General features: G+C 40.7%; 1 protein-coding gene across 7 annotated transcripts in view; it reads left to right on the plus strand.

Annotated features, from left to right (window-relative positions):
* BMPER (BMP binding endothelial regulator) overlaps positions 1–24,539 on the plus strand; it is a 220,757-nt gene that overhangs the window by 13,834 nt on the left and 182,384 nt on the right. For 5 of the 7 annotated variants that reach the window (XR_010599179.1, XM_065587193.1, XM_065587194.1 and 2 more), the window contains one exon: positions 17,023–17,122. The exons of 1 other annotated variant lie outside the window; for it this stretch is intronic. Coding sequence is in view for 4 of the 6 variants with exons in the window: in XM_065587193.1 (XP_065443265.1) it covers positions 17,023–17,122 (100 nt within the window). In the remaining 2 variants the exon portion in view is untranslated. Of the gene's footprint in view, positions 1–17,022; positions 17,123–24,371; positions 24,487–24,539 lie in introns of those variants that run through there. One more of the 7 variants, XM_065587192.1, reaches the window with a different exon arrangement.

The raw sequence follows: 24,539 nt of genomic DNA on the forward strand, positions 1-24,539 counted from the left end.
AGACTGGCCCTGCAGGGCTGAGATTTCTGCCTGAAAAATTCAATGGTTGCACATGGTTGTGCAATATTAGTTTCTTCTTTTAGACACAGTAATTTTATTTCCAGAGAAACATTTACAAATAAATATGTAATTACCTGGGTCTGCTTAGTACCACAAGGCATTCTGAGTGTTTCTCCTTCAAAGAACCAGATTTGAGCTTCTTAACTCATACTGGTGGTTTCATTGACTGCAGTGAAAGTTATTCATTGTGAGTAAGGACTGCACAAACTAGTCCAAAAGTAGCAGTGGCCCAGCCACAAAATGTGGTCATGAAGCAGACACACACAAGGAGAAGAGCTGTCAAATAAGGTGCCATTTTTTCATAGTCACTTTTCTGACCATTACCTCATTTGGGCCCTGACTCTGATCTCATTATATCAATTGGACGAGGATCAGGCTCTTTGAAAAGCCAACCACCAAGATAAGCTATCCATACAGTGATTAGCAACTGCCTCAATGTGACACTAATAACTGCAGCACAAAGCTCAGTCCTGTTTGACCTGAGGTTATGAAGTGCAGAGAAAGGAGGTAATGCGGGGTGAAGGCCAGAGAGAGGAGACCCTGAAAATTCTTGCCTCCTTCAAAAAGTCCAGGTTGAAATGGCCATGTTCCTTGCACCTCCCTTTTAACCTGCTCCTCTATGGAAACTGGCACAGCACTGCTACCCTCTTTGTCTCAACAGACCTCAGTGAATAATTCTTTCTTTTTGTACACTTCTGTGTATCACCGGCAAGATCACATAAGAAAACAAAAAGCAGGGTCAGCACTTAACAGACTTGAACAGGGCTAAAAGAGCAGTGTCCAGAGGCCACGTGCTTATAAAACAAACCCTTGCTACTTTCTTTTGGGCTACTATTTTTATTTTGTGGTTGTTCCTCAAGCACTTTGGTCCTATATGAAAACCTGCTTAAATGAAAAACTTCTCTGATGCTGTCCTGTTGTGTGTGTGTGTGTGTGTGTGTGGGTTTTTTTCTTTTTGTTTTTTTGTTTTTGTTTTTTGTAATCTACCATTTTTGAGAAACTTTTAGGACTCTCCTTGATTTTTTGGGGGGTACATGTATTGTGGGACTCCCTGAACAAAACCAACAACCACCATACTTTTAAAAGTCTTTTTGAAATTATTTTTAAAGGATAAAAAGAACCCCTTATGTATCCCATGTTACTGCCTTTGGCATACATCATATTTTTAAGGATACAATACCATGAGAACACTGTCATTAGTGATGTATTGGGGTAATATATCATCAGAACATCTTTTCTTTAGAGGATACAGGCAGTAAAAGACCAGGCAGATCAGCAGGGGATCATCTTTTTTTCTTTCTTTTTCTTTAATCTAACTCTGTTTTTGGGTTGTACAGAAGTGAATTTCTTCATGGGATATGACTTGTTGCAAAATAAGCTAGGAGGCCCAGTGGGCTTTGTAAACCCTTTTAAAACTGCATGGCTTCAGGGGTTTCTTTGTTCAGAGTTTTTCATACAAGCTCTGGCCTTTAAGAAAGCCCCAAAAGGCCACTACCTGAATCTCCAGTGTAAAAGCTTAGCTAAGCAGACATCAGATACAAAAAGCAATAAAGGTTGCTCTCAGACACAATGGTGGGTATGTCCTTGTTCAGACAATATATTTATACATTTATTTCATTAAAATAACTGAGTTAATGCAAGAGTTTTAAATAAATGTTCAATAAAGTCACATTACAGCACTAAAAGAGAAATTAAGGACTATCCACTTTGTGTACATAGATCAAACAGAAACACAGTGTATGGCTTCATCAGAAAATGAAAATCTTGAACTTGAGGACTGATGTGTTTCTGGGGTTTTTCTGTATTTTCATGGTGGTGTGCTTCACTTTACTGCAATAAAGCCAACCCTGGGAAATAAACAGAACACAGGCAATGGGGATAAGATGGGAAGAAATAGAAGTGGAAGGGTTGCTCTGCTGACAGGTCGGAGTTGACGGAAGGTTCAGAGATTGAACAGAACTTCAAACTTTGGCTTGGTCAACATTAGAAAACTTGCACCAGTATAACTACATTGGTTTAAAACCAATCTTATTAAACCAATGCAAATCCCTAACATAGAAACACTTCGAACAGTTTAACCCTTGCTTAAATCAGTTTAGTTTAATTTGGTAACTTAACTATGCAAACTTCAAAGGTTATTCTAAGCAAAGGTTAAATTCGCTTAAGTTTATCTACATTAGGGGTTTGCATCAGTTTAGCTAGATCAGCATAGTTGTACAGGATGCGCAAGAGACACACAGCTATAACTGGGGAAAATACAATATGTTTTCTTATTCATAGACTTAAATTCAAACTGACACATGTCCTATTTGACCAAGGTTCTACTTGTCTTACTGACTACTGAATCTTATGCAAATTAACATAGACAAAGAGCTATTTAGTATTTACTATTACTCCTTTAAAAATGCTAGCACTTTTATATAGCTCTTTCCAGCAGTAGATCTCAACGTGCTTAACAAAGGAGGTCAGATGTAGACTTTAAAAGAAATATAAAACATATTCATATTTAATTTAAAAAAATACCTTAATGGAAGATTGTAGCTAAGATTTTTAAATGCACACAAATCAGGAAATTCAAAGGTTTGGTTCCCAAAGAATCATAACATCACCCCGCAACTTTTACCTGCCTTCCAGTTTATATATAATATTTTGTGTTACTGTATAGGCTTCTAAGTTTGTACTGAAACCTGAGGTTCATGTCCCTATTGACAGAGAGTTTCATATTATATTCCAGGCCTGCACAACTCGTAAAGCAGCGAGGGCCATATTACTCCAAAGAAAACAGCTGAGGGCCGAAACCCCCCGAGTGCTGCCAACCCCCCACCCCAGCACCACCCAGCCCCCCCGAAACACAACCCCCCCCAGCACTGCCCGCCCCCAGAAACAACCCCCCCAGCCCTGCCGAAACACTCCCCCCCCCCCCCAGCGCCACCTGCCCCGCGGAAACAAATCATCCTTCCCCAGCGCCGCCCCACCGAAACAGCAGTATTGAACCTCAGTAATTTGTTATAGCGGGCCCCTAAGGTAGTATAATTAAGATAAAAGAAAAATGTCTTTTTGCTAGAAGTAGAATAAGATCTTCCCCCCACTTTGTAATCAATTGCTCTGTTGAATGAATGAGCTGTGAATGAGGAAGACGTGGAAGACAGGTACCTCCAGACAGCTGCAACCCTTGGAGAGGGCAGGGTCGGCTCTAGGATTTTTGCCGCCCCAAGCAAAAAAAATGTTGGCCGCCCCCCCCTTTTTTTGTGCCCCTCTGCCCCCCAGGCCCGGCCCCGCCCCAACTCTACCCCTTCCGAACCCCTTCCCCAAATCCCCAGCCCCGCTTCCTCCCCCGGTGTACGGAGGTGAGCTAGGGTGGGGGAGCGCAGGAAGTAACGGGTGTAGAGGAACCACTCCTCACTCTAGCTCACCTTCGCCGCCTCCTGTGAGCGCCCCGCCGCTCGACTTCTCCTCCCTCCCAGCCTTGCTGCGCGAAACAGCTGTTTCGCACGCGGAAAGCCTGGGAGGGAGGGGGGAGAAGCGAAGCGGTGGCGACGCACTCAGGGGAGCAGGAGAAGGTAAGTGGCAGGGCACTTTTTCCCCATGCCCCGGAGTCGGCGCCTATGATGGCTGGTGCCAGAATGCCACCCCTAGAAATGTGCCGCCCGAAGCACCTGCTTGTTTTGCTGGTGCCTGGAGCCGGCCCTGGGAGAGGGGATGGGAGCCAGACCAGATCAGTAGAACAGGTCAGCCACCGATTCGCCGCTCACCTCCTCAGCCCCCGCCACTGCCCGCTTGCTCGCCTCCTCAGCTCCCCTCCCTCACCCGCCGCTTGCCTACTCACCCCCCCCCCGCGGACCGCACAGTGAGCCCACCTACTCAACCCCCGAGGGCCGCACAGTGAGCCCACGCGGGCCGCATGTTGTGCAGGCCTGTTATATTCTGTTGAATGGTGAGAAGCTTTGCCTTTGACTTCACTGGGACAAAGATTTGACCCTAGAAAAATGTTTTAGTGGATAGGGCCCTGACCTAGGAGACCTAGGCTCTATTCCTGGCTCTACCATTGATGTACTATGGGCAAATTACTTCACCTCTGTGTGCATTGGTTTTCTGTCTATCTTGTCTATGGTAATTATAACTCACCAGGATAGAAGCCATCTCCTAATGTGTTTGTACACTATCTAGCATAATAAGCCTGTGATCTCACTCGTGCCTCTAGATGCTACAGTAACACAAATAAATGATCATATTAAATGAAGCTCTTCCTACTCATGGTGCTGCAATAGCAGGCCACTGGGCTGTCTTCAGGGAAGATCAGGCTTGCAACTGACTACAGAGGTCAATTTCCCCAAGCTGGTGAGCATCAGGTACATTGCAGAAATGATATGTTTGGTCTAAAGGGGGTTGTGAGTGGTGAGTACTGAACTACTTGTACATAGTATGTGATTTTTGGTTGTGGTGGGGAATACACATCTGCAGTGAAATTTGGGGTTCTTCTTTCAGCAAGCAAGAGCTTTGTTTTTAATTGTGCTTCCTGGGGGAGAACTGAAATTCTGAAGGGAGCAGTTGATACTGGCAGAGCTCCACTGCGGAGAGATCTGTAGCACTATCCCTGCTCAATGTCAACAGTGGCCTGCTGCTTTGGGCATTTGGGACATAGGAGCCTAAGAGATTATGAAAATGTGGAAACAAGCAAGAAACTACTGTGTGCTATATTTGAAAAAAAAAAAGTGGTTTTGTGTTCACATGAGGGGGAAAAAATTATTATTATTTTTTTTTGCAAGCACTGAGTTGACATATTTGATTCATGACGAAATATCATTTATATCAGTATAACACAACTTTATGCTGGAAACCTGGTAACATTTTTGCCACGTGCAAGCTCCCAATCTACAACATTTAAGAATATGCTTAGTTTTACCCATGTGTGTACTCCTATTAAAGTTAATGGAACTAGTCGCGTGCATGAAGGTAAGCACATGCCTCAATGTTTGCAGGGTATAGATTTAAATTTGTAAATCAAGACAACATTATTGCAGAAAATTGTGTTTCACACAGAAATATTTTTTCCATTTTGCACCAAAACAGTTTTTTAGTATACTTTTTTTTTGGTTTTAATATCTTTTACCTGCAAAAGTTTTCATTTGTTTAATTGAATCTAGATACAAATTTGAGGGGAAACAATGAAAATGAGAATTTTTTCTTAACCCATTTGTCAGTGGTGAGACATTTTCTCACACCCCACTGCTTTGTGAGTGCTTTCTCCTCCCTCTTCTCACTCAGAGCCTAATTTTTCAATTCTTACTCCTGCAGAGAAGTACTTACTGAAGAGAGTAATCCCACTGAACTCAAGAGGGAGTATTTGATTGTGTAAGCAATACTCGTGAGAGAAGGTTGTAGAACTTGAATCTGAATCATAAGCTAAGCAATTGTGCCAAATGATCAAGGGTGGGATTTTCAAAAGGACCTGACTTCGGAGCAGATGTCCCATTGATTTTTCTATGAGAAGTGTGCTCCTAAGGCTGTGTCTATACTAGGGAATTTACAGCAATGCAGCTGTATGCCAATGGGAGAGAGCTCTCCTGTCAACATAATTTAATCCACTCCCAATGAGTGGCTGTAGCTACATCGGTGGGAGAAGCTCTCCTGCCAACATAGCGCTGTGCACACTCGTGCTTATGCCGGTGGAATTTATGTCGCTCGGGGGGTGGATAATCCACCCCCCTGAGTGACATAAATTCCACCAGCATAAGTGGTAGTGTAGACATAGCCTTCATGGGTGCTTTTAAAAATTTCGCCTCAAATTCTTGAAGGATGATTTTTATCCTTGTTTGAAGGCTTTCAGCATGACTTACCTTATTGTTTCAGAGAACGAATGCACACACTTAGGCTCCTATTCTGCAAAAATTTAAGCATGCCCTTAATTTTATGTTGTGCGGGTAATCCCACTGAAATCCAGGCATGAAGTTAAGTCCGGACTATTTGAAGAGTGCAATAGTGTGATCACCATAACATAAATAGTGGTTGGAAGTAACTGCAGGATTGGGCCTTAATGTCAGCTCATATTTCTATTCCATGGTATCAACCTTCTCTGTCAGTCTTCCTTGTTTAGCCTTTCTGCACAGATTTTTTTGTTTGTTTGTTTAAATGTAAGTTTAGGTAATATTTTTTCTGTTTAACAAAGAGGCACAGAATAGATATTTAAAATCTACATGATTGTACCCCTGTAGTGGCCAGTAAAACAATGGACTCAGAACATAGTCAACTGGATCACTCTGCTGCATGCCCCCAAGAAACAAGGGCTCCTAATCTTTTTCTCTCCCAAGCCAAACGCAGGCTACAGAAAGTAGTCCTCCTAGTGGTTGTTCTGTGAAACAACAGAGACCCAATAGGGAATCCAGTAGGAATTTGGCTGCTGCTGCTTCAAGCTGTGGTTTGGCACAAGTCCTGTGCACGGTCTCTGCCAAACATTCAGTTGTTTTTTACTCTTTCTTTTCATGTTGACATTTTATTTTACTGTACCATGTGAGCTTATGACTGTTATTCTTGATATACTTTGTCATTAGAATTGGGTACTATGCACAGAGTTCTTTGATGGAAGGTAAAAATATGAGCTATAAGTTGCAAATGAACAAATTATGATGAGAGGAAGCTCCAGAAAAGGCAACATGAAGTTCTAGCACTAAAATAGCCTCTGGCTAACTTATCTTTTATGTAAATGAATTTTCATCTCCTTTGCACTTACTTTGAAGAAGAGAATTTCAGTGGCAAGGTTTGGGAGAGGTGAAAAAAACATGGGTTCCAAACAAAATATTCTAAACTTCTCTTGAACATGTTAGAAATATAATTCTCCAGGTGCTGGACTCAATTAATACAGGAAAGAAGATTCAGTCAGACTCTGCAGCCCTTCCCAAAGTCCTTTATTCCATGTGAGTCTGAGATTCCGAGTATGAACCCTACATGTCTTTGCTGAGTAGTCACAAGGGAGTTACATCAGATGTGGCAGTATTGTTATGAATCAGCTTGACCCCTTTTAAAAATTACTTTTTCCCCAACACTAATAAAACAAACCTAGCTGCAGTCTAGTTATGGTCTCTCCCTTTCTCTCTGAGTGTATATGAACATTAAATAAAAAAAAAAATCCCAGATGTGAATCCATAAACCATCTGTTTAAAATAACTATTGTGTAGGACTATAATTACAAGTTATTTATTATGAATCTTGGGATCCTATTATGGATTTTGACTGACTCCCAGGTTTCTGATTTAGCAAATGCTTTATGTATATATGAGCCACGTTTCTCATCTGCACTTTTCAGTGCCCAAGTGCATGTCCTTTTAATGAAACAAACAAACAAAAAAACACTCGTATAAAAGCTGGCTTCTGCATGTTGCAGTCTGAGAGGTTTTCTCTTGAGAACAGCAATATCAAAGTATCTGAGAGCTTTCAACAGCTTCGGAAACAATGTTGACAACACAGATGCTGATTTGGTAATATAGCTCTCCTTCATGCTGCTAGTTAACAATTCCTTAAATGTATGGCTTGAACAAGTAATGAAATGTTATGATTACTAGAGGGCGGAACTTATTTGGAAGGAAAGGGCTTGCTGTTAAAATCCATTTGGCTCAATTGCTGGCTCACCCTGCTGCACCCTTGCAAAACTAATGGGGAGGAGAAAGAGAAATTTAAATAAGCAGACTGGTGGTACATGTTACAAGCAATGTTTTGGAAGGCTGGGTGAAACCCCTCACCCCCTCAAGAATTCCTCCTTGTTTGGTAATGTTTTATCTTCTCCTAGGCCCATGGTGTGCAAGAGTAAGATCTGCATTGTATAACACCAGACTACAATAGACTAAACAATGATTTACCAGCCCTGCTTTATCTTCTGTCTTGTATGACTGATATGCATAGTGTTAACCCTTTCCTCCACATCAAGTCCTCCTGGTCTTGAGTTTTGCTAAAATGTGCTCTTATATAAAAGACTAAGCACCAAAACAGTATATCCAGCAATAGTTTGGGCTAAAATCAGTCCTGAAAGAAACAAGTGCAGCTCCACAAGCTTCAGGGGAGTTACGCTTGTTTACGTTGAAAGCAAAAGGGCTTTATGGTTAAGGCACTGGACTCAGGAGATTGGTGTTTAATTCTTGGCTCAGCCACAGACTTCCTATCCAACCTTAGGGAAGTCGCTTAATCTGTCCGTGCCTCGATTTTTTCCCATCATTAAAATGAATATAATAAATAGTCCTTCCCTTTCCCCCCTCTTTGTCAGTCTTGACTATTTAGACTGTATGCTCTGTTTTATCTCTTAGTGTGTGTTTGTACACACAGTATGGCTCAGATCTTTTTTGAAGCGTCTTAAGTCTAGCTACTAGCTACTGTAATACAAATACTAAGAATAATAATGTCACAGCTGAATTTGACATAAGATGTTTGTCCTTTAGAATTTTGATGTCAGTGGTGCTTTCCCCCTTTCTGTGTGCATGGAGAAATCTGACACACAGGGAGGCTTTCAATAATATATGTTATAGCACATGTGTCAAACTCAAGGCCCGCGGGCCACATCCGGCCCGCCATACAATTATATCCGGCCCGCGAAATCGTTTTATATATCTGTTTTTAATGGCCCTGTGATATGACGCCCCAATAACACACACTACAAATCCCATGATGCAGTGCAATTGCCGCCAACGGCAAGCCGCGGTTCAAGTTCGCGGTCTGTTGATGTATACAACGCTAATCTCAAATCAAAGCTAGACCCCAACAATGGCCAAGAGAAAAATTGATTCTGAAAACCGAGGCTTTCAAAGCCGGTGGGAGAATGAGTATATGTTTACTGAAATTGCAGGTAAACCAGTGTGTCTCCTTTGCGGGAGTAATATCGCTGTAATGAAGGAGTATAACCTAAGACGGCACTACGAGACGAAACATGAGAACAAATTCAAAAACCTGAGCGCAGGACAGAAGCTACAAAAGGTAGAGGAGTTGAAGAAGAATTTGACATCCCAGCAGACGTTTTTCACCAAAGCAAAATCACAAAGTGAAGCTGCTGTGAAAGCAAGTTTCATTGTGGCCGAAGAGATCGCCAAATCAGGACGGCCGTTTACCGAGGGGGAATTCGTAAAGAATTGTATGATGAAAGTGTGCGACGTCCTTTGTCCAGATAAAACGCGAGCGTTTGCAAATGTAAGCCTCAGCAGAAACACTGTTGCTAATCGGGTTTGTGAGATGGCGACTGATTTGAAAACACAGTTGATTGAAAGAGCAAAAGATTTTGTTGCATACTCCCTTGCCGTGGATGAAACTACTGACGCGACTGACACTGCACAGCTGGCGATATTTATCCGTGGTGTGGATTCCAATTTGTGCGTAACAGAGGAAATACTGGACATTAAATCGATGCACGGGACAACGAAAGGAGAAGACATCTTTGGAAATGTATTTCAAAGTGTAACCGACATGAAACTGCCGTGGGAAAAACTCGTTGGACTTACAACAGATGGCGCACCTGCTATGTGTGGTGAAAAAAATGGACTGGTGGGAAGGATGCGCTCAAAGATGCGGGAGGAGAACTGTGCCGGTGAGTTGACAGTGTATCACTGCATCATACACCAGGAATCGCTGAGTGCTAAAGTCCTAAAAATGGATCATGTGATGAACACTGTAACACAAACCGTCAACTTTATCAGAGCCCACGGTTTAAATCACCGCCAATTCCAGTCTTTTCTGCGGGAAATAGATAGCGAGTTTGGCGATATGCCATATCATACGGAGGTCCGGTGGCTAAGTCGGGGAAAAGTTCTCAAAAGACACTTTGAGCTGCGAGAGAAATCTGCCAGTTCATGGACAGTAAGGGGAAAGACTGCACAGTTCTGCGGGATGAAAAGTGGAAATGCGAGTTGGCGTTCCTGGCTGACATAACGTCGCATCTTAGCGCTTTAAACCTTCAACTCCAGGGACGGGAGCACATAATAACCGATATGCATGATGCAGTGAAGGCATTTCAAGTGAAGCTGCGCTTATGGGAGACACAAATGCACCAATGCAACTTGTCTCACTTTCCCTGTTGCCAAGTAATACGGAACCAAGAAAGTGCCACAGTTTTCCCAAATGCCACCTTTGCTGAAAAACTCAGCGCGCTGCGCACTGAGTTAGCACGGTGCTTCAGTGACTTTGAGGCACAGAAAAGTAACTTCGAGCTGCTTCGCAACCCATTTGCAGTCGATGTGGAAACCGCACCTGTAGAAATGCAGATGGAGCTGATAGAACTGCAATGTAACGGGACACTGAAGGCAAAGTACGACACTGCGGGGCCAGCACAGTTCACTCGCTTCATTCCTGAAGCGATGCCGCAGCTCCGCCAACATGCGGCTCGAATCCTGTCCATGTTTGGCAGCACATATCTGTGCGAGCAGCTGTTCTCTGTGATGAAAATTAACAAAACGTCACACAGGAGTCGCCTCACTGATGAACACCTGCAATCGATCCTGAGAATCTTCACAACACAGAACCTAACCCCAAACATAAACGAACTTGTTGCAAAGAAAAGACTCCAAGTATCAGGCTCTGACTAAATAGGACAAGAAAATGGAATGTTATGATTTGTTATGATTATACTTTTGCTTTAAATTCAATTTTTTATTTATATTTTCAGATTTTTTTAATATTCCAGCATGTACAGATTTTGAATGTATTGTATTGACAGGATATTTTTTTATGAAGAGCAAAATATTTTAAGTTGAAATGTATTTATTTTGGAATGATATCCTGTATTTTGGTTCATATTAATGGTTAAAAAACATAAATATTTAGTCTGTTAAATAAATGGTTATACTGTTCGGCCCGCGAGTTTTGAGTTTTGGCCCCCTGTGCAATTGAGTTTGACACCCCTGTGTTATAGTATTACTTGTACTTTGAAATTCAGAAAAGTTATTCTGTAAAATTCCATGTTGGGACTATCTTTTTCTTCTCAATTATTTCCCAAATTTGCTAATATGCCTTTTCTAACTCTCAGATCTAAGAAGTGATCTTGGAATGTGAAAATCATGATAGGTTCTTATCTGCCTCTTGCATCATCATGATCAGTGATGAAGATTCTACAATCATGATGTAGTTGAAAATGTTGTTGATGATGCATGAAGCAGAGTAGGATGCAACTTGTCCTGCCATTGTTTTATTAGTTCTATGGTGCCAATGATAATAAAAACTTGTCTTTGGCAGTGAAGTAAGCAGATTTAAATCAGATATATGCGGCCAAATATGAAATCTTTAAGCAGGACCCAATTGTACCCCCTTTAAATGCAAGCAGAAGGTTCATTCTTACACCCATCTTCAATCCTCGGCATGGAATGGCTGGGCAGCCACCTCCAAACTCAGAGGAAGGTCAGGATGTATGTGAGAGGAGAGGGAATTAGTGTGCTCAGGGGAGGAGTGGGTGGGCAGGATGTAGAGTTATGGTAGAGGGGATGCAGCAATCCCCTGGCAATCAGGGAACAAAGGTCATCCAAATTGGGGTGTAATCCTTTTTGGTCACCCTCTCCGTCATCTGCAATAGTGATTCCTCCTTTAAATTGGAGTCCCATGGGTAGTTGCCAGCTGTTGATGCTTTGGTAGCATGGCTCCAATGGAGCTATATTGCCACAGAGCAGAGGAGGCCCATGGATACACAGGGTCTGCCTGGATCACCCTTTCCTCCTGCAGATACCTTGAGATTCATGAAGTCTATAAATCAGCTTATATGATCTGTATTGTATTTTGGCAAGTCCTCTCTTACCACCATTGCCCCCATGAAACAATTAAGCAGGAAATTTTCTAGGGGTATAGTGTAGAGATTTTCTTCCCTTCAACTCCTCCAGTGGATTTTTTTTTCCACAGGAGGGGGTGATGAAGCCCCAGTTTTTACTCAGCCTTTTCTGAGGCAAACTTCCATTAAACTAAATGAGGATTTGCATGAATCGTTTTGAATATGGATCTCAGGATTTGGCCCACAGGTAGCAGATACTGTGGGTTTGATTCTGTTCCCACTTACACTGATTTCAGCCTGGATCAAATCAGTTTAAGGCAAGAGCGTTACATTGGTGTAAGTAAAAGCAGAATTTGGCATACTGCATTGAATAAGAAGTTGTAGAGCCAATTTCACTAATGTGCTCTGATTGCTTTGTGCCAATCCAGCATTGCAAAACTGCCATAAACTCAGTTTAACTGGCCGATTAAATCCAGGTTTATGGTTGCTTTGCAACACTGGAGAGGTGCAAAACTGGAGTAGTGTGTCAGTGAATCTGTCACACTAGTTACAATCTGTTACAATAGTCATGTTTCTGACTACAATTGCACATTCGTTAACAACTTTAGGGCCTGATTCTTATTTACACTGATTTCACATTGATTTCAATAGTTATTCCTGGTTTATGCTGATGTAAGAATCAAGCCCTTTCTACTCTCCACCAGATTAGGCAGTGACTGTGAGAAGAATAAAGTTGTGATTTTAAGTCCAAGAGGCTTGTAATAAAAGCTTTACATTTTCCTTCACAAACACCTTGAGCAAGGCCACAGGAAGCAAACAGAGGCAAAGGGGTGATGTGCAGAGCCTCTTGTGCTTCAATTTTCTGAATGACATTTTTCTACCTCTTTGATTTTTTTTCAGTCTCTAATTAAGCCATAAAATCCATTGAGACACACACTAGCATCTGGTAAATGGCCACCTGTGTCATTTAATGAACTGGACTAGTAATTATAGGTGGAGTTCACTTCAGAGGGCTAAATTTAAGACAGGAATTTCAAGTAGCAAAATTTTACTTTAAAAAATAATTCCCCCCCTCCCCACCCTTGTTCAGTGCTAGGGTTGTTCAGTGTGGTTGACAATCATAGGGGAAAATCAAAGATTGAGGAGCTACTATTAACCAGACAATGGATAAGCCCCTTCGTTTTCAGTTTAAACCAATTTTTACTGAAAAATTCCTGGGTTTTACAAAAAGTGTTCTTTTTTTTTTTTTCTGATTTATCACCCTACTTTTGTATCATTCAAATATGTAAAAATAACTTGTTTTATTAGGAAAATACAATACATTGCATGAGATACATGTATTACCTGTGTGTGTGTATATGCAAAGCTGCCTGTTGAAATAAGACTATGTATTTGTCTAGGAGATGCACACAAAACAAACAGAGGCACGCACGCAAGCTCTGAAGTGCTTGCGCATCTGAATGTACTGATGAATCTTACACCCACAACGTACACATTTCAAGCTGTTAGCAGATAACATTTTAAAGATTTGACAATCTAAAGTGGGAAGAAAATGAAAATCTGTATCAGAATACGTTTCAGAACACAAGGAAGTATTCATCCTTTTCTCCTGTTTTAGTTTTTTTAAAACTTTTGAAGTTGAGTCTATGCGCTGCAAATGGTATGGCCTAATTAAAAATGTAAATATTTATAGGCTAATAGTTCTAAGTCTACAATAGGAAACTTTATTCAAATGAAAAGTTTTATTTGGGGATTAGATACATTGTTTTCTTAAACTCTGAGGAGGCATTGAGTTTTGAGTTCTGTTTTACTTCTGCAGCAAATGACATTGATGAACAGAATTCAAAGCATTAATCCACTGAATATTTTTCCTGCCTGTCTTTCCGTCCACCAAAATAAACCCTGATATTTACCCAGAAAAATTATTAATAGTTTTTGACACTGATTGTCACCTGTTTTTGTTGTTGTGGCAATAAACACTGATAAATTCCCGAGAAAAATTGAACAAAATAAAAACTGAAAATGAAGGGCCCTCGCAATGCTATACATTCCTGTGTTAATTCTTCTTAGTATATTCAGTGGTATACTTCACCTTGGTCACTGGCTTTTCTTTATAGGATGATGGCAGTATAATATGCAATTATTTTACCCTCTTGGGTAGTCTGATGATTTCTGAACAGTTTGAGGACAAGGCATAAATTATAACAACCTCTTACTAAGAAAAGCATTCTTGGCAATATCCCAGCCTATCAACATTGGCACATGGCAAGAGGGTTGTGTGTTTTTTCTTTCGGGTGCAGACCTCTCCACCAGTATCTGTGCTTTTGTCACTTTAAAATACACGGCACATTTTAGTGATTCTATGGGACTGTGTCTTGAGAACCTCAGGGAATTGCAGAGAGTGCAGATTGTGGCTACCCACTTAAGTGGGATTTCCCACATGGAGTACATCAAATATGTGATCTGTGGTGGTTACCAATTGTTATCTAGGTGAAGGTTAAGCTGTAAAGCCCTATGTAGTTTGGATCCTGGACAGTTTAGGAACTGCCTGTATCTCTCATGATCCCAAGACAGATGGGATAAACTGAGGCTCAAGCAACCAGCTCCCTGATTTAAATGAGTTTGGGGCTGGTGGCAGGTTGTTAAAGGAAGTTCTGCACTAGCTTGGCCCCTTGGTAGGGTGACCAGCTGTCCCGATGTTATAGAGCCAGTCCTGATATTTGGGGCTTTTTCTTATATAGGTGCCAATTACCCCCCACTCCCTGTCCTGATTTTTCATACTTACTATCTGGTCACCCTACCCCTTGGTATGATAGATCCCAGATCTGATGGCCTTCAGGTCATGTTGCAAAGCTTATTTGTTTTCCTAGGATTTTCCTGAGGGGACTGGGAGTTGAGAAGGATTTAAAAATAGATAGTTTGGGGGAGGGGTAGGAAGGGAGAACCTTTAACTGCTTTTGTGCCAGCTCATATTCGAACAACAAAAAAGAGAGAATAATTTATTATATATTTCTAAAGAATTGTTGTTCTCAATTATTTGACCATGCACTGAGAGATGATACATTAGAACATTTTGGGCCAGTGGTTGCTCCATTGAAGTCACTGTAACCACATCAATTTATATCAGCTGAGTATTTGGCTGTGTATGTATACTTACGTGTGTATGCTATGCGGTGTATAAATTCATGTGTGTACTGTAAATCAAATGCAAAAATAACCCTTGGAGTGGTTGTCCTCTGCCTTGCACTTCGTGTAGTAATTTACACCAGTGCAGTGTAGGTGAAAGGCAGTGGAGAATCAGAACTCCTATGTTTACCCAATGTAGAAACTGACACATTTAAACACAAAAATGTTAGGGAATGCAAAAGTTATACTTGCAAAATAATCTTATGGGCCCAATACTGGTATTGAGTTGCTCCTGAGAGGAACCAAACCCCCTCAATTCTCATTGAATCAAAGGAGTTTTAGTTTACTCAGCACAGTGAAATACTAGGCCCTAACTGAAGAAAATGTTTACTGAATACAAATTATTCATTACATCATCTTTTAGTCTTTATTTGCAAATTATGTATTAAATGATTGGATCTTAGACTCTCCTGTGTATGACAACTAGTTAAACACTGATTAACCCTTTAGCACTGGACAAATGAATCACTAACAAATGGATTTCCCAATTAAGCAGCATTAATGATCATTTAATCTCATGAGGCATGAAATCTGTTCCCTGGGAGATGTTCAAACAAAGCAGCAATCCCAAATAAATGTAGCTGTATTAAGTTCTGATTTAGCAGAGCACCTAAGCATGTGCTTAATTCCATACCTATTTAGCAAATAATTGAGTATGTGCTTAATTTTAAGCATATGCTTAAATCCCACAGACTGCAATGGGACATAAGCATATATTTAAAGTTAAGCATGTGCTTAACTTTATCAGGCCCTACATGCATTGTTATGTGTGTACAAGGCTTAAATTCTCCCTCAGTGTTTCCCAGAGTCCTGGGGCTCAGGGCTTTAGCCTGTGGGAGGCACCGGTGCTCCCATGGGTTTGAAAATATTTACCAGAGCTTTGCTCTGGATGGCTCCGGCTGAATTTAAGTTCTCTCTCTCTGTGTGTGTGTGTGTGTGTGTGTGTGTGTGTGTGTGTGTGTATATTTATATATATACATATATATACACACACACACACAGTAGAACCTCAAAGATATGAACTGACTGGTCAACGACGCACCTCATTTGAAACCAGAAGTACGCCATCAGGCAGCAGCAGAGACCCCCCCCCCCCCAAAAAGGGGGGGGGCAAATGCAGTATAGTACTGTATTAAATGTAAACTACTAAAAAATAGAGAGAGTTTTAAAAACAAAGATTTGACGAGGTAAGGAAACTGTTTCTGTACTTGTTTAAATTAAGATGGCTAAAAGCCGCATTTTTCTTCTGCATAGTAAAGTTTCAAAGTCAATTATTAAGTCAATGTTCAGTTGTAAATGTTTGAAAGAACAACCATAATGTTTTGTTCAGAGTTACAAAACTTCAGAGTTATGAACAAGCTCCATTACTGAGATGTTCATAACTCTGAGATTTTACTGTATTTAAAACTGCTGTCATTTTAGAAACAGCAAATGAAAATGTTTGAAACACTTTTGTTAATATGACCCTATTATCAGAGAGTTGTCTCTGTGCTATGAACTTTTCATAAATATCTCCTCACTTGGCATTTATATATTTTTTATTTTATACTGAATCCTTTCAAAACCAACTTAGTTATTATTTGGCTTGGAACTTTAGACGGTTGCACTTTAATTCATGTACTATTTGGGACTGTTGGACAGTTGTGCGCAAATATTTTTGTTCACACAAGGAAGTCTTGGACCAGGTACTCCAATAGTTTGAAATATAGTTTACAAAAATATTATCATTTCTACAGTATACCAAAAAGTAATATTAGAATGGGAAAAGGAATCACACATTTCCTTTGGCATTACTTTATCTAGGTTAGATCTCCTTTTAATGTTGTGCTTTCCGTCCTCCCACCCTGGTCTTCTCTTCTCAGTATGTACCATAAGGGAAAAATACTGTCTGTTTCTATGAGGGGATTTCTGATTATTTTGAATCACAAAGGTCTCTTGTCAAGCAGGGAGTGACTTACTAAACCCATATTTCATTCTTAGAGTGTCATGAAATGGAGAATAAATGTTTGATTTTTGCTTTCAACAACTTTTGCCTTTTTTTTGTGTGTGCCTAGAATAAGGAAGTGACATGCAAACGAGAGAAGTGTCCGGTGCTTTCCAAGGAGTGTTCTCTGGTCATTAAGCAGAGAGGAGCCTGCTGTGAGCAATGCAAAGGTGCAGTTTCCTTCATATATTCTCTTATTTAAAAATAATTTCTCAGTTCTTGAATTTGTTTTGCCAGATGCAGAGTGAAGTCTAAAGCTTTCCATCTCTGGCTACTGGTGGCCGCCAAAATGGCAGTAATTTTAAGAAATCCCCAAGCTACGGGGAGATGCATATTTATAATATGAACATGTAAATTAGTTAGTTTCCAAGATCTCATAATACCTTAAAACACATTTTTGTTTCTATTTAATTAGTAGTGCTTTATTATTATGATGAAATTATAATAATATTCCCAGAGGAAGGATGCCAACGTGAGGCTAAGCACTAAATGGAAACAAAATCTTAATAGCATTAGTGAAACAGACTCCAAACATTTGGAAGGACTGCTAAGTTTCCCTCAGAAGATGAAGAGTCCTTGCTGCTGCTACCCTATTACATATTCATTACTTTTCTATTCTGTCTCCCAAATAATTTCCTATTTGATATGAAGGAATTCACCCTTCCCTTTCCAAAACTTGTTTTCTGCATGTTTTCATTGTTTGTTGTCATGATCAACCAATGTAAAGATCAACCCAACCATCATTCCCACCACATCCATAAGAGATTGCTGTGGTCAAAAGTGAAGTGATAGCTGGTTTGAACATTCAAGCAAACCTCTTTCTTCCCCGTATTAGAAATTTCACATTTCACACCTACGGGCTCATAGGTTTCTGGCCGGCTGGTATTCTTTGCTGTCTCCTCCAAGTGAATAAATATGCAGATACTTACTCCATATACTTCCAGAAGCTCTCTTACATCCCCTCTTTTTCAGTGAAGAAAAAGAGAAGTGCAGTTCAGAAAATAACATGGCAGCTGCTGCTATTTCTGCATATCTGTTTAAAACAAACATCCCCCTTACCAACACAGTGTATTGTAGTTATTGAATTCTATTAATATACATGATAGCAATGAGCCATAAATCTTGTAAAAAGTTTAGACTTTAGTAAAAACTACTTACATCTGGGGATAATTTAAACTAAAATTTCCTAAAAAGGGAACTAGGCAACAATGCAAACAACACATGCTTAGTTCTCAGCTAGCATTTTTCATCTTCAAAGTGCTTTAGAAATTGAATGAGCTAATTGTTAAATTCCCACTTCTTTTTTTTTTGGGGGGGGGGGTGTCCTTTACAATATAATACATGAACTGTGGTAATAAAGAAATATGTTCTTTACATAATTACCATACTTATAAAAGTGATACATTTTGTAATTAAAATCAGTAGAAAGTTTTTTTTATAGTGACACAGTGAGGTAATATGCCATAAAACGTTGTAAAACTGTTGAGAGACTGCTCAATAGTATTCAGTTAATGAAGTAAAGAATTTCAGATTCAGCCAGCTTTTACTTTCTCTCTCTCTCTCTCTCTCTCTTTTTTTTTTTAATTCCCCAGTGGTGGTAGGGGTGACTTTGGGAGGGAAGTAGGATAGAATAAATTGCTGGGGAATTCTGAATCCAAAACCTAATGCAAACATTCTACCACCCTGCCGGAAAAAATATAATGGCAGGAAAACAGACTACTCTATAATTCAGGCAGAAGAGACATGATGGATATGTATTTTTCCTGGATGGTTAAAGACATTTGATGGCTGATCTATTTATGCTTTGCCTCTGTAGTCCAGCTTTAGATTTCTGAACGTGCCTGGCAAACCCAAATTCATAGATTTGTCTAAAACTCCGACACTTTTTTTTTTTTTTAAGCCAAGGAAAGGGAGAGGCCCACCTTAAAATGACATTGAAATTAAACTGTTTCCTAAAAATGTATGAATTTATAGTTACAAGTTTCATTGACACAAACTATAAATTATATTTTGCTTTAGCTTTACAGCATAAAAGTTCCAAAACTATGTTTTGAACTGATTGGAAATAAAATCCCCATGTTCATACCAGATGCATAGATGGTCGCTTTCTTGCATATGAAATTGCATACAAAAAATCCAAGTTAAAATACATTAAGGTTACAAATTCAAGGACTCAAAAGTTAGGAAATGCAAAAATTTAAGGTTGCCCCTGGAACCTTGATTTTCCCTCCTTGAGGGTCTTTCCCGTGTAATGAATGAGGCAGAGGTTCGGTGAAAAAAGTAGTATGTAATTTAAAACTTGATCAGAACACATATGCACAAGGGGCAGAATTATGTTTGCAGGGGGAACCTTAAATTCTGGAATTTTCTATCTCTTGAGAGCTTGGCTTTGCCACTTAAATAACATAATTTTATATTGTAATTTCTTAGTGTATTTAAAGTTTTTTTAAAAAAAGGTAACCACTATTGGGTAAAATTGGAGGGCCCCCACACAGCATACATCATCAGCAAGGTTTGAAACCTGAACCTTCAAAACTGCTTGAGCTACCGAACTAACTGGATTAGCAGGTAGCAAATAAAGACTCTTCTGCCTGTTGCGGGGTAGGGGAGGAAATAAGCCTCTGGGATATGTCTTTGTGGGGAGCCTGGTTTCTTGCTTTGTCTCTCTTGCCCTCCACCCAGCAGGCTGGGGAGAGCTCCTGTCCCATGTGGTGGCCCCCAAAGGGGGGTGTGATCTGCTGGGGCCATGTAGTGTGTCTGGGTGGAAATTGGGGATCCCACTTCCCTCCCTCTTCCTCTACAGCTCCCAGGATGTACCTCTGCTTTGGTGGTAGCATGGGATATGGCCTCAGAATATTTGTATTCAGATATTGTTTTGGTAAGCTGTTTACCCCCCCCCCCCCAAAAAAAAGGGTCCTGAGCAACTCAAGCAAGAGAAATAAACTGTTTAAAAATAATCATTTCACATCTCAGTTAAACCTGAACAACATTTCCTGGGCCAAAGAAAAGGCACTTCTTGAGCCCAATGGATTTCTCCATGCCTAATTTCAAAGGTCTATTGCAAACAATAGTGGTGTAAGAGTTTCTCAACAAGTCACCAGAATCTTTTATAATGGAAAGTGTTGGGCAACCAAAACATAGGGATTGTTACTAATTTCCCTCGTAATATTCTTTGTTAATACCAGGTTTCCAAACCTTATGTAGAAATGGATGGTTGGCTATTGTCATTCAAAATATAAGGGTGTCTATAATATCATGAACAAAAGGTGGGGAGTAGAATTTCAAAATTGGCTTTGCGTATGAAAGAAGAAGCCAGTTTCAAACAGTTTGTGATGACCATAAAAATAGGCAGGAAATCTGGTTGTTTTGTTTTATTATGTGGGAGGCCTCCTAATGATTTGATTTTGGGGCTGTAATACTTCCAGTTATGTAGTCCATGTCACCACAGCAGTTGAAAATGGGATTTTATGCATTCGATTGTGCATCCAGCTGAGCACTGCTGAATACCTATGCATACCTATCCATGCACACACAAATAATCAGAATTCAAAACGTTGTGGGAGAATTTTTCCTTCTCCTAGCTGCATACTGAACAGTGATCCCTTGCTACTAATTGCACACTTGTGTGTGATATTTAAATGTCTTCTAGCAGTTCTTCTCTGCTTTCACTGAAACAACAAAAACCTTACCTGCCTATGCAATGAGAAAGCTGCTGAGATAAAAACAATATATTCTCCTTAAACTAGTGGACTCTGGGAGGGGGGGTGTCTGCAGATTATGTGTAAGGGGTAAAGATTCTTGTTACCATAGAACAGTGGTTTTCAGCCTGAATCCCAGTCCAGTATGTCCTGTCATTGTAGCATGGGGGCGAAAGTGCCTTTTCTCTTCTCTCATTTTATTCAATACATTTAATGAAAACATATGAGGTCATTGAGGATTATAGAAACGGATTTGGCAGCTTTTTTTGTATTTAGCTGGACAGATGTCATTTTAATTTGGGGCTCTCTCCATCTCTAAAAATAAATTATTTGCTCTCTGAATAAGTGTTTGTTATTAGTGGATCAGAGATGGATAAGATGTGTGTACTATAACTGTGAGCCATACTCCACTCTTTGTTCCTGCTAATGTGCATCTCTGCTGGATGGCTATGAGAGTGCCCTGCAAAGATCTAGTAGGCTGGGATGCTAAGGGTGTTTGTTACTCTAAGGGCTTGTCTACACTACCTGTTGGATCGGCGGGCAGAGATCAATCCAGCGGGGGTCGATTTTATCACGTCTGTATTCACTGCTGAGCGCTCTCCTGTCGACTCCAGTACTCCACCAGAACGAGAAGCGCAATCAGAGTTGACGGGAGAGCATCAGCTGTCAACTTACCGCAGTGAAGACACGGCAGTAAGTAGATCTAAGTACGTAGACTTCAGCTACGCTATTCACGTAGCTGAAGTTGCGTATCTTAGATTGACCCCCACACAGTAGTGTTGACAAGCCCTAAGTATGTTTTATGTTGTTCTAGGCTGAGTCTGGTGCTATCTTTTACTTTTCTTTATATGCAACTTATTCTGTTCTGTACTTGTTCACTGTTAATGGTTAATTTTAAAAATATTTGGTAATGATTTAAGTGTTTGTGACATATATGCTCCATTGATAATCCTTAAAAATAATCCTATTTTGTAACGGAAGTGGATTATAGCACAGGCAATGACATTGCAAGCCTTCTTGAATATCAAGATATCTAGACTTATAATTCACAAAAACAAAATTTTTGGAAGGGATATTAAATTTCATGATTCAGGGCTTAAAATGGTCTGTAACTGTTAGAGATTAGAATGATCCCTAACATTTCTGGGTAGGAGAGTGGGCGGGGGGGAGGGCAGATTATCCTATATCTGCCTACTGTGGTGTTTCTACACCTTCCTCTGAAGCATCTGGTTCTGGCTGCCGTGGATAGGTCTAAGCAGCATGGCTGGCTCAGGTCAGCTGACTTGGACTCAGGGGGCCCGGTCTGCAGGTCTGTCAAATTGCTTTGTAGATATTTGAGTTTGAGCTGGAGCCTGAGCTCTGGGACCTTGCGATACTTTTGTGGTAAGACTCTTACAATCTTTGCATGTGGATAGATCCCATTTTTTGTGCTTATCTATTGCAGCACATACTGTATGAAATGTGAAATTGTCCATTGTTTAAAGACTGTACAAGTTCAGGAACTAGTGGTGCTCTAATCACACATTTTGTTGTTTTACTGTGTTCATGTCAGATTATAAAAGAGTGGAATTCATTTGACCGCATACAGGTGAAATATAGGGCATCTGCGAAGGTGAATTTTAGCTGCCAAGAGAGTGGAGGCAGAGGGCAGACCTATATCTCTGTTATGTCCACTTTCACTATGGTAGCAGCTGTAGCTTCTTGGACAATATTATGGGGCCATGTAATGCAGATCCCATGGTCTCTCTCCTGACCCACCCTCCTTGTTGCTATGCACATTGTACTATGTAGGGCTAGTGCAGAGAACTCCTCCTTGACACACAGGGCTGTGGAGGGGTCTTTATCAGTGGCCCCTCATGTAGCCCAAATTCAAATTGAAATGTTGTGGTCCTCTGCACGAGGGGTAAATATCTCAGAGCATTCTTAAGCCAAATCCTCTGTCACCCCACATTAGTAGCTGGGTTGGGAGTTGGATATATGCATGGTGGGCTGAGGTAGCCTTCATAGATTACTATGTGGCAACTTCCTTGCCAGGAGGAGGAGTAATGAGGGATTTATGCAGATGTGAATCGCTACCTGCATCCCACCCGGGTGCTGTTATGCTATGCTGTTTGCCCCGTATGAGGCTCCTGCACATCCACATCCTGTGTGCAATGGAACTGCAGTGGTTCAGCTGCAAAAAGGGACTCTGTGGCTATGCAGGAGGGAGCTGGATTTGTCTCTTTAATGTTGGGTGTAAGTGGTGTGGAGGACATTGCACAGGCTCTCTGCTCTGCATGTATATCACACCAAGTGAAGTATAAGCAGCAGAAACAAATGAGCCTCTAAGAAACACGTTTTTTTGCACACAAATAAAACACAGAAGAGGAATACTAGCTACATTACTTATGCAGAATTGTCTCCACGTAGAATTTCAGCATTTGCCAGGAGGTGTCAGTGATTCTTTAACATTATGAAATATGTGAAAATAGATTTAATAATATCCACATATGGGATTTGCAGTTCTCTTAACTTGGCCAACAGGTTTAATGTCAGTGACATACAGCTGAATTTGCAAGGGGGTTTTGGCTTCATCTGATATTTCTGTGCTAGTTTGTCTGGGCTTTTCCCTGAGGAATAATTTATCAAAAAATAAATAAAACCTGTCCTGTGACTGTTTTCTTTATCCTGATGTTTATTTTTCATGCCAATAGAGAGATTACTTTTTAAATAGAAGGGGAGGGGAGAAGAAAGATGCTTTAGAAACGGGGGACATGGAGCCAACCTACAGTATGTTAATCTGATATTTTCTCCTGGGATTATGGGAAATTACTTGTCTATAGAATTCCCATTAGCCTAAAATAAGCACAAATTCCTGCTGGAATCTTGTTGGGCATTGTCAAATTGAGTAATAAAGTCCTATTTTTATTGAACTCCAGAGGACACTGTCTAAGCCTTAGTATGCTAGTCCATCTTTTCCAGCCCATTTTTTCTCTTTGGAGTCCTACTGTCATATGCTGCTGGGGAGCAGGAGGAAAAAAAGTTTCATTAAAATTCTTATTGGGGGGTGGGATCACAAGTGGCTTACTGACTGTCCAGTTTGTCTACATGGTAAATGGAACAAAAATAACTCAATTGATTGTAATTCACATCTTTAGTTATATCTGTTCAAATCTGTGTGAGAACATGATTCTTTTGGAATAAAAGAGCCCTATTCTTTTCTTTTCTTTTTTTTTTTAATGGAAAACTGTAAAAAATTGATCTAAGTTATTTCAAAATAGGGTACTCTCATTCCAAAATAAGTGTGCCATCACACACAGGGTATGTCTGTACCTGGGACTCGCGCTAGTGGAGCTCAAGCTACTAGGCTAAAAATAGCTGTGTAGAAATTGTGACTCGGACTGGAGCTCGGGCTTTCAAGCCTAGGGGGCTGGGGTGTGTTGTCTTGAGAGTTCATGCTCCAGCATGAGTGACAATGTCTACACCACTGTTTTTAGCCTGCTAGCACCGCCAGTACAAGTCTGTGGACCCAGGCTGGGAGGCTCATTCCCAGATGCAGAGTTGGCAGGGCCTGGACCAGCTAGGACCAGATACTGGCCTGCTCCCTAATTAACTTTGCTGCTAGGCAACCAGTGAGCCCAGCCGCACTGCCTTGGAACTGACAGAGTGGCCACGGCTCTGGCTGGCTGCTAGTTTAGCCACCCTGCTTATATAAGCCCGGCCCCCATAGCAGACCAGTGGCTGCTTAACCTCTACCATGCCTGCAGCTGTGCTTGCCCTTGTTGCAGCCCCATCTCCCCTCTGGCTTATGACTCTGGTTGACCTTATGGTTCTAACATTCGGCTGCTGTCTCTCAGGTACTGATCCCTGGCTCGGCTTCTGGCTTATGACTCTGGTTTACACTTCTGGC

The sequence above is a fragment of the Chrysemys picta genome, chromosome 2 (assembly GCF_011386835.1).
Source record: "Chrysemys picta bellii isolate R12L10 chromosome 2, ASM1138683v2, whole genome shotgun sequence".
NCBI classification, from domain to species: Eukaryota; Metazoa; Chordata; order Testudines; family Emydidae; genus Chrysemys; species Chrysemys picta.